This window comes from Piliocolobus tephrosceles, chromosome 9, assembly GCF_002776525.5.
Source record: "Piliocolobus tephrosceles isolate RC106 chromosome 9, ASM277652v3, whole genome shotgun sequence".
Lineage (NCBI taxonomy): Eukaryota > Metazoa > Chordata > Mammalia > Primates > Cercopithecidae > Piliocolobus > Piliocolobus tephrosceles.
The window spans coordinates 9,201,007-9,212,018 of NC_045442.1; the positions used below are offsets into that span (position 1 = coordinate 9,201,007).

The 11,012-nt window shown below is 47.0% G+C and overlaps 1 protein-coding gene across 2 annotated transcripts in view; it reads right to left on the bottom strand.

Moving 5' to 3' along the window:
• LHPP (phospholysine phosphohistidine inorganic pyrophosphate phosphatase) overlaps positions 1–11,012 on the bottom strand; it is a 164,155-nt gene that overhangs the window by 32,408 nt on the left and 120,735 nt on the right. Inside the window, exon 7 of one of the 2 annotated variants that reach the window (XM_023224319.1) lies at positions 7,729–7,834. The exons of the other annotated variant lie outside the window; for it this stretch is intronic. Within the exon in view, the coding sequence (XP_023080087.1) occupies positions 7,744–7,834 (91 nt within the window). The 3' untranslated portion in view covers positions 7,729–7,743. Of the gene's footprint in view, positions 1–7,728; positions 7,835–11,012 lie in introns of those variants that run through there. 2 annotated transcript variants of the gene reach the window in all.

The following is an 11,012-nucleotide window of genomic DNA, read 5'->3' on the forward strand; positions in this document are numbered from 1 at the left end:
TGACCTCGTGATCCGCCGGTCTCGGCCTCCCAAAGTGCTGGGATTACAGGCTTGAGCCACCGCACCCGGCCCCCAGCAAGCATTTCTTAGCTTTTTTCTTTTAAACTCAGGGTGGGTTTTTTTGTGTGTGTTTTTTTTTAATGGAGTCACCCAAGGCTGGAGTGCAGTGGCGTGATCTCAGCTCACTGCAATCTCCACCTCCTGGGTTCCAGTGATTCTCCTGCCTCAGCCTCCCAAGTAGCTGGGATTACAGGCGTGTGCCCCCATGCCCGGCTAATTTTTGTATTTTTAGTAGAGACAGGGTTTCCCCATGTTGGTCAGGCTGCCTCAAACTTTCGAGCTCAGGTGATCCGCCTGTCTCGGCCTCCCAAAGTGCTGGGATTACAGACGTGAGCCACTGCGCCCAGCCTCAGGGTGGATTTTGGCCACATTTGAAAATAAACAAGCAAAGACCACGGAGGCAGAAGTGGAGGGGACGTGGGTCCCCCAGAGGAAATCAGCCATGTTAGGAATATTTACACCATAGAAAGTGGAGGCCGGGCACGGTGGCTCATACTCGTAATCCCAGCACTTTGGGAGGCCGAGGCGGGCGGATCACTTTAGGCCAGGAGTTCAAGACCAGACTGGCCAACATGGCAAAACCTCATCTCTACTAAAAATACAAAAACAATTAGCCTGGCTTGGTGGTGGGTGCCTGTAATCCCAGCTACTCGGGAGGCTGAGGCAGGAGAATCGCTTGAACCTGGGAGGTGGAGGTTTTGCAGTGAGTGAAGATCACGCCACTGCACTCCAGCCTGGGTGACAAGAGTGAAACTCTGTCTCAAAAAAGATTTAAAAAAAAAAAAAAGAAAGAAAGTGGCAAGCGCTGAAAATTAGGGCTCCCCCACACCAGCCCGAAGGGTTGTTTGTTACCTTTAATGGGCACCACTTGACCTTGATAATCGCCCAAGGTCATCTCAGTTGAAAAGAAAATCCATGAGATGATTTCTCTGCACATATACATAAATAAGTCGGTGTTCACAGGTCCATGGCAAGGCAATTTCCAAGATAATGACAATAAAACCTAATTAGTCTTAATCCAGGGAAGGTCTATTTAAATGAGCAAACCTTTAATTATATAATTTTTTGAGTAATTAAAATTGATAGTACTAAGAGGAGGTCCACAGGAGAGCTGTGGTCCTTCCCGCCTCGGGGCCTGTGTGCAGGCCACTTCCTGCCCTGGAAAGTCGTCTCCTCTCGGTCCACCTCTCTTTCAAGCCTCAGCTCAAATCTCACCTCCCCTGGGGGCCTCCCTGGACCTGCACAGACACTACCGGCTGCCCCTTCATGAAGCAAATTCTAAGCTCGGCATAGCACTGTGTCCCCAGGCCCCTTTCCATGCTGTGCTGAGTTTGTGTCTTCCCCACAAATCTGGGAGATCCTTCGGGGCAGGGGCCCGGCCCCCTCGTATTTGTAACTGACCACAGTCCGTGCTGGATCACATGTCAGGGCAGGGCTATTTCCCCCTCCCCACCCCAGAAGGAAGAGGACTAGGGAAACAGTTCACATCTTTCTCTGCACCGGCCCCACTCCTCGAGGTGACTGAGCTCACTGGTCTTCACCCCTCCTTCTCCCCACCTCTCATTTAGACAGGACGGTGACAATGCAGGGACGCAGGGACCCATCTACAACATGGAACAGCTGCTAGGGTGGGTGTGGGAGGGGCACGGTCCTTCAGGACTCACCTGCTTCACTGCCTGGGACCTTCAGCACGTTAGCCGTGAACCAGCCTAAGAACAATTTACTACACAATGTTGTTTTAAAAACACATCTAGGCCGGGCGCAGTGGCTCATGTCTGTAATCCCAGCACTTTGGGAGGCCGAGGCAGGCAGATCACTTGAGGTCAGGAGTTTGAGACCAGCCTGACCAACACGGCAAAACCCCGCATCTACTAAAAATATAAAAATGAGCTGGGTGTGGTGGCGCACAGCTATAGTCCCAGCTACTCGGGAGGCTGAGGCAGCAGAATCACTTAAACCCAGGCGGCAGAGGTTACAGTGAGCCAAGATTGTGTCACTGCATTCCAGCCTGGACAGAGCAAGACTCTATCTCCAAAAAAAAAGAAAACACACACATCTAGCCAGGCACAGTGGCATACTCCTATAGTCCCTGCTGCTCAGGAGGCTGAGGCAGAAGGATTACTTGAGCCCAGGAGTTTGAGGTCAGCCTGAGCAACACAGCAAGGCTCCATATATTTTCTTTTTTTTTTTCTTTGGAGATAAGAGTCTCACTCTGTTGCCCAGGTTGGAGTACAGTGGGATGATCTCGGCTCACTGCAACCTCCACCTCCCGGGTTCAAACAATTCTCCTGCCTCAGCCTCCCAAGTAGCTTGGACTACAGGTGCATGCCGCCACGCCTGGCTAATTTTTTGTATTTTAGTAGAGACGGGGTTTCACTGTGTTGCCCAGGCTGGTCTCAAACTCCTGAGCTCAGGCAATTTGCCCGCCTCAGCCTCCCAAAGTGCTGGGATTACAGGTGTGAGCCACCGCTCCCGGCCTAAGTCTCCATTTCTTAAAAAAGAAAGAAAGAAAAAAATCTAACAGGAATGCAGCCCCATTTATAGTAGCTCAAAAAGAATAAAATACTCAGTAGTAAATTTGACAAAAGAAGGGCAAATTTTATATTTAAGCTTATATTGTTTGTATTATATTATAGTTTGTATTGTGAACACTATAAAATACAAGTAAAGAATCCCTTATCCAAAATGCATGGGACCAAAAGTGTTTCAAATTTATTTCTATATATATTTTTTGATTCTGGAATATTTGCATATACATGAGATTGTCTTGCGGATGGGACCCAAGTCTAAACATAAAATTTATTTGTGTTTCATATATGCTTAGACACATAGCCTGAGGGTAATTATACAAAATTTTAAATAATTTTGTGCATGAAACAAGGTTTGATTGCGTTTTGACTGCAACCCATAACGTGAGGACAGGGGTGGAATTTTCCACTGTTGCTGTCATGTTAGTGTTCAGAAAGTTTCAGGTTTTGGAGCATACCAGATTTCAGATTTTTGGATTAATGACACTTGTTTAAAGAAATTAAAGAAGATCTAAATAAATAGAAACACATCCCATGTTCCTGGAGCAAAAGACTTACTATTGTTAAGATGGCAATGCTCCCTGCTACAGTCTGAACATCCCCCCAGAATTCAGGTGTTGAAACTAAACCAGCAACGTGCTAGTATTTAGAAGTGGGGCCTTTAGGAGGTGATTCAGTCCAGAGGGCTCTGCTCTCACGAATGGGATTAGCAATCCATAAATAAAAGAGCTGCTATGAACACTGCTCGTCCCTGTTTCTCCTTTCCCTCCTTCGCCACGTGAGGACAAACCGAGAGGCACCATCTTGAAAGCAGAGAGTAGCCCTTACTAGACACCAGCCTACTGGTGCCTTGATCTTGGAATTCCCAGCTCCAGAACTCTGAGGAAATAAACTGCTGTTCTTTTTCTCTCTCTTGTTTTTTTTTTTTTTTTTTTTTGAGACAGAGTCTTGCTCTGTTGCCCAGGCTGGAATGCAATAGCAGATCATGGCTCACTGCTGCCTTGACCTCCTGGGCTCAAGTGATTCTCCCACCTCAGCCTCCTGAGTAGCTGGGACTACAGGTGCACGCCACCATGCCTAATTTTTTTTTTTTTTTTTTTTTGGAGATGGGATCTCCCTATGTTGCCCAAGATAAATTTCTCTTATTTATAGATTACCCAGTTTCAGGTATTTTGTTATATCAGGACAAATGGACTAAGATACTCCCCAAATTGAGCTACGGATGTGATACAATCCCCTTCAGAATTCCAGTTGACTTCTTTGTTGAAATTGACAAGTTGAATCTAAAATTCATATGGAATTATAAAGGACCCAGAGTAGCCAAAACAATCTAGAAAAAGAAGTACAAAGTAGGAAGATTCATACTTCCTAATTTCAAAACTTACTACAAAGCAACAGTAATCATGTCAGTGATCAACGGAATAGAACTGAAAGTCTAGAAATAAAACTTTGTGTATATGGTTGATTTAGTTTGAATATTTGTCCCCACCCAAATCTCATGTCGAATTGTAATCCTGCATGCTGGAGGTGGGGCATGGTGGGAGATGTTTGGGTCATGGGGCAGATCTCTCAGGGCTTGGTGCCATATTTGCAATAGTGAGTGAGTTATCATGAGATCTGGTCATTTAAAAGTATATAGCACCCCCACCATCCTTGCTCCCATTTTCACCATGTGAGATGCCTACTCCTGCTTTGCCTTCCACTATGATTGGAAGCTTCCTGAGGCCTCCCAGAAGCAGATGCTGCTATATGTCCTGTGCAACCTACAGAACTATAAGCCAATTAAGTTTCTTTTCTTATAAATTACCCAGGCCATTTCTTTATAGCAGTGCAAGAACAGCCTACTACAATGGTCAACTGATTTTTGACAAGTGTTCCATAACCATTCAAAGGGAAAAGAATAGCCTTCAACAAATGCTGCTGGGAAAACTGGATAGCCACATGCAAAAGAACAGAAGTTGTACCCTTACCTCACACCATATGCAAAAGTGAATTAACAGTGTATCAAAAACCTATCTGTTACAGCTAAAAATACACAATTCTTAGGAGAAAACACAGGGGTAAATCTTCATGGCTTCAGATTTATCTAAAGGATTCTCAGATATGCCACCAAAGCCATAAGCAACAAAAGAAAAGATAAAATGAACTTCATCAAAACTTTAAAAACTTCTGTGCTTTAAAAAACAACATCAAGAAAATGAACAGACAACCCACAAAATGTGAGAAAATACAGTTGACCCTTAACTGCATGTTTGAACTGCATGGGCCCACTTATATGCAGTTTTTCTTTCACCTCTGCTACCCTGAAACAGCAAGACCAACCCTCCTCTTCCCCCACCTCCTCAGCCTACTCACATCCTACTCAGTGTGAAGGCAATGAAGATAAAGACCTTCATGATAATTCGCTTCTGCTTCATGAACAGTAAATATATTTTCTTTTTTTTAAATAGAGACAAGGTTTCACCATGTTGCCCAGGCTGGTCTTGAACTCCTGAGCTCAAGCGATCCACCTGCCTCAGGCTCCTAAAGTGCTGGGATTACAGGTGTGAGCCACCACACCCAGCCCCTTATGCTTTTCTTAAATTTTCTTTTCTCTGGCTTCCTTTATTGTAAGAATATAGGGTATAATGCAAATACAAAATATGTGTTAACTAACTGTTTATGTTTTCAGTAAATCTTCTGGTCAACAGCAGGCCATTTGTAGTTAAATTTTGGGGAAGTCAAAGGTTATATACGGATTTTCTACTGCATAGGAAGCAAGCACCCTTAACCCTCATGTTATTCAAGGATCAACTGTATCTGTAAATCGTATATTTGATAAAGGCCTTATATCCAGAATACGCAAATAACTCTTACAATTCAATGATAAAAAGGCAACTAATCCACTTTTAAAATGTGCAAAGGAGGCTAGATGTGGTGGCTCACACCTGTAATCCCAATACTTTGAGGATTGGGGTTCCTACTAGCCAGGATGGTTGCTTGAGGCTAAGAGTTTGAGACCAGCTTGAACAACATAGCAAGATCCCATCTCTACAAAAATAAAAATAAAAATTCACCAGGAATGGTGGTACATAGCTGTAGTCCTAGCTACTTGAGAGACTGAGGCAGAAGGATGGTTTGAGCCTAGGAGTTCAAGGTTGCAGTGAGCTGTGACTGTGCCACCGCACTCCAGCCTAGGTGACAGAGATCCTGACTTTAAAATATATATATATATAATTAAAATGTGCAAAGAATCTGAATAGACATTTCTCCAAGGAAGATATACAGATGGCTAATAAGTACAAGAAAAGATGCCTGACATCACTAGTCATCATTGTAGGGAACTGCAAACCAAAATCTGAATGAGACAGTACTTCACCAGCCACTAGAATGGCTAGAATTAAATAGTCGGATAAGAAGCGTTGGTAAGGACATGGATAAATCAGCCATCATACACTACTGGTGGGAATGTAAAATGGTGTAAAATGGTGCAGCTGCTTTTGAGTAGTCTGGCAGTTCCTCAAGTGATTAAAAATAGATACCACGTGACCAAGCAATTCCACTCCTTAGGCATACATCCAAGAGAAATGAAGACCTATGTCCACACAAAACTTGCCCATGAATCCTTATAGCAGCATTACTCACAAGAGCCAAAGGCAGAAACAACCCAAATATACACCAACACAGGAATGAATAAATAACTGGTCCATCCACAGAGTGGAGTATTATTCAGCCATAAAAAGAAATGAAGTCCTGATACATGCTACAACATGGATGAACCTTGAAAACATGCAGAATAAAAGAAGACAGACAGAAAAGGCCACATACTATACAATTCCATTCATAAAAAATGTTCAGAATAGGGAAACCCACAGAGGCAGAAAGCAGATAAGTGATTGCTTAGGGCTGTGGAGATGAGGAGGTAACTAAAGGGTACAAGGTTTATTTGGGGGTAATGAAAATAGCCAGGTGTGGTGGCTCACGTCTGTAATCCCAGCACTTTGGGAGGCCAAGGCACGTGGATCCTGAGATCAGGAGTTCAAGACCAGCCTGGTCAACATGGTGAAACCCTGTCTCTACTAAGAATACAAAAATTAGCCGGGTGTGGTGGCAGGCACCTGTAATCCCAGCTAATTGGGAGGGTGAGGCAGGAGAATCACTTAAACCCAGGAGGTGGAGGTTGCAGTGAGCCAAGATGGTGCCATGGCACTTCGGCCTCGGTGACAAGAGCAAGACTCCATCTCAAAACAAACAAACAAACAAACAAAAAACAAAAACAAAAAAGAAAAAGGAAACGTTATAAAATTGACTGATGGCAATGCTGTATGAATATAATAAAAACATTAATTATACACTTTAGATGAGTAAATTGTATCATAGGTGAATTATGTCTCAATAAAGTTTTAAAAACACATTTAACAGGAACTGATGAAGCAAATATGAGAAGCTGACATATGACAGAGGTGGCATTACAAGTCAGTGAGAGAAAGGGTGGACTATTCAAAAGTGATAATGGAACAACTGTTATCCATGTAGAAAATAAAATCAAATCCCTACCTCACACCATATACACAAGTCAAATTCAAGCAGATTTGGAACCTGAATGTGCAAAGCAAATCTTTAGAATTCCTGAAGGAGAATGTAAAATATCTTTCTTTCTAAGTATAACAAGGAGAGGGATGAATTTCTTAGACAAGATAGAAAATGCACAAACTACAACAACATGATTAATACATCTGATTACATTTTAATTTAAAACTGTGTCCCAACAAGAGGCCATAAACAAAGTGGAAAGACAAACCACAGACTGGGAGCAGATGTATGCATCACACATAACTGACAAAGGAGTGGGAGTGAAATGTATAAAGAATGGCTACAAATCAGTAACAAGCATTCCACAGTGAAGCTATAAAGGATATGAATAGGTAATTCACAAAAAGGAAGTTTCAATGGTCAAGGTCATCAAACATTTGAAGAAGTGCTCAAGCACAGTAATAATACAGAAAATGTGGATTATATTACAACAAAATACCATCACAGTCTTCAGAGAAGAAGTTTAAAAAAATCTCACAATACCAAGAATTGGCCAGGATGTGGGATAATGGGATTCTTTCCTACTGCTGGAGGGGACAGAAATGGCACGTCCACTTTGGAGTCATCAGTAGTGTATATCTAATTAGTAAAACAGAACATGCACGTTTGCTCCAGTGAGCTCTTCCGCATCAGGGCCTGCAAAACTTCCTGGACCACAGGAATCACTTAAGTATCTGTTAAAAGAAAGAAAAGATTCCTGGCTCCAAATATCAGACCCACCAGAGCAGATCTGGAAATATGTATATTTAACAAGCTCCCCAAGGTGACCATATTACCTGGCAAGTTTGGAGAAAAATGCTCTGAAAAACACCTAGCACCATATTTGCACAAGGAGACACGTTCAGAGCTGTTCACGGTAGTGTGATCTATGATCATGAAAAAAACTGGAAATGGCCTACGTGTCCATCAACAGCGGACTGGAATATAAAATGTGGGACAGCCATACATTGAAATGCTACAGCACAGTTCTGGCCTCCTTCCTGGACAACACTGAAATGCTGATTTCCAGAGGCCGGCCAGGCCTCAGAATGAATAGGTGCTATGTAAGTTTTCCCCTGTTGGCGCCATGTCCGCGAATGTAGTTGAGGGGAAACTGGACGGCGCTCAGTGCTGTGATTCTTCTGCCTTCCCCAGAGTTGACTGCCTCCCAGGCAGGACTGACTCAGACTGGCCAGTGCCCCGGTGGCGGGCTGCCTGCTCAGAGGGTGCTCAGAACGCTGGGCCCAGGAGATGTTCCTGAAAGAGGGGCTGTCATTAAGCTCCTCTGGGGAATATGAGATACACACCCGCTCTCAGCCCACTGCAACATGTATCTGCTTGCCGGTAACTGGGAAGACCTGACTTAAAGCCACTTCAACAAGGAGACCCAGTGATTGTGCCTGGAACAGCCTCAGGGGAGTGTGCCAGCCTCAAGCAGCCAGCATTTCCCAGGCTTACACAGCAGATCCCCCTGTCCATGCTATCCTGCCACTGGGAATCCCTTCTGGCCCTCCAGAGAGGCCTCAGGCCTCCAAGCAGCCTGAGATGGGTGGGGCCAAAGCTAAAGCAGCACTCAGGGCTGTGAGGAGCTTTCCACAGTCAGGACAAAATGTGCCAGGCACTGGCCCATGCCCCCGAGGTGCTGGGCTGCACTGGGTGGTGAGGGTGCAAGGGGGAGGGCAAAGATGCTGCTCAGCCCCTGCCAGCTTCTGATGTATGGCACGGTGTGAGCCCTGCATCCAGCAACTATGCCTACGTCCCCTCGGCTCTGCCGCCACAGCGCCTGCTACACACACAGTTATGTCCTTCCTGACCCCTCTCCCTCCCCACATCTGCCAAGGCAGGGTGAGATGTCACCATCTGAGCTCCCCGATACCCTGTGCCTCCTGATCAGAGCCCATCACACCAGTGGTAACCGTCTGCATCCCACCAGTCCTTTACAGCAGACGCTCCCCCTCAGAGGCGCTCAAGAACCCCTGCTGAATGAATGAATGAATGAATGAGCAGATTGGAGAAGGACACGAGGGCGAGTGACACATTAGGCTCTGCAGAGGACCCCCAGCCATGCCTGTGGCCCTGTGGCTCCCCTGCCAGGTGGGGACTTGCAGAGCTGCCCCTGAGGTGGTCACGGGGTGTGTGCTCAGCACACAGCCAGCAGCCCCTGCACGAACTTGGTATTTATTCTACTCCCTTGCAAATGCCCTGGGAACCAGGTCGAGGCTATCAGCAGGGAGGAATCTGTGAAGGCTTCCTGGAGGTGACAGCGTCTGGTGGGGCCTAGGAAGGCAGTGGGAACTCCAAATGTGTCTATGGAAGGAAGAGCGACTCAGGTGTGTGTCGGACCACTCTCCTGGGGCTTGGTCCCAGCCAGGTTCTCAGCTGGGGCCACTCTGGCACCACACATGGCACAGAGGAAGAGGTCCTCCCAGTCCCTAGAAAGCACAGTTAGAGGGAAACTGGGTGGCACTCCCAGGATGGGGCTGCGTGTGCTGCACGGAGGCGGGGACCAGTGTGGCCCCACCTCACCTCAGGTAGCTCAGAGCCTGGGGTCCGAGAGGTCACACGAGGAGCTGGAGTAGCTAAGCACAGTTGTGATGGGGCCACAAGACTCAAGTCCCAGTGCTGCCAGAGCGGAGGAGGGGCGGCCCCGAGGAAGGCCTTCCCCTGGGGAGGGATAGGGAGGTGAAGGTATGTGCATGTGTGCAAACATATGCATGTGCATGCATGTGTATTTACGTGTGTGCATGTATACACACGTGTGCGTGTATGTGTGTGCATACATGCGTAGGATGGGGCAGAGCTGGTCACTGCTTTCACATCAGGGAAGGAGAGGTGACCACAGGATGACATTTCAAAATGAGGAAGGCAGGGCCAGGCCTCTCAGGTCACCTGGTGCTGGGTGAAGAGGGACCTGGCGTGCCCCCGCCTCAGAGCCTCAGACTCCCTGGGGAACCTGAAAGCTGGAGGTGTCTCCCCTGGAGAGTCTCAAGTGACAGTTTATGAAGCGAATTAAGTTTTTTCTTTGGATCCATAAAATCTCAGGGTGGGCTCATTCCAAGGCATGTCTTGCTTTAAAGAAAAGGTTAGATGGGAAAAGGCTGGATGTGTGGGTAGGGGTGGGAGGTGACCCCTGTGCCCAGGAGGCTGGAGTGGACTCTGGGGATGGTCCAGTCTTGGGCTGGCTGGGCTTGGCAGAGCCACCCTGGCCTTGGCCACAGCCTGACGGTCAGGAGCACGAGCTCGGGACCCATCAGCCCGCCTGGCTCTTCTCCTGGTCCAGCACGGACCCGCCTGGGCAGGGTATGGAACCTATCTGGCCTCTGCTCTCCTAGCTCTGAAATGGGGATGACAATGGTACCTACTCACTAGGGTCTGGAAAGACTGAGTATGCGCTCAGTAGACTCTATTATTCCGTTTCCTTATCCTCAAAATGCAAATGACCCGGCCTGCTTTATATCTGGGTCGTGGCTGTTGGGTGGGTGGAGCAATGTACCTGTGTGTGCAGGATCATGGCTGGCCAAGTCCCCTTGACAGTGGCACATGGAGGCCTGGCTGTGGTCGGGTGCTTAGCAGCCTACCCAGGGCCTGGGCTGGATGGGGTATCGTGGGCTATGGAAGGACAGGTGCACGAGGGCAGGGCTTTGCACAAACACTAATGTGGTCTCCCCATCTACAGGGCAGGTAACTCCTGCCCTAAAGAACCCCCCCCTACCCCAGCCCCTCAGTCCCCCCGCCCTCACCTCTGCTTATCCCTTGCTCAGGGAAGGAGTTTTGTGTGTGCAGTGAGGAGACCTCTGTATCCCACATTACCAGCCGGCCTGGAGGCAAGCCATGGAGGAGGGTCTGGGGGCAAGATATGGGGGGGGTCTGGGG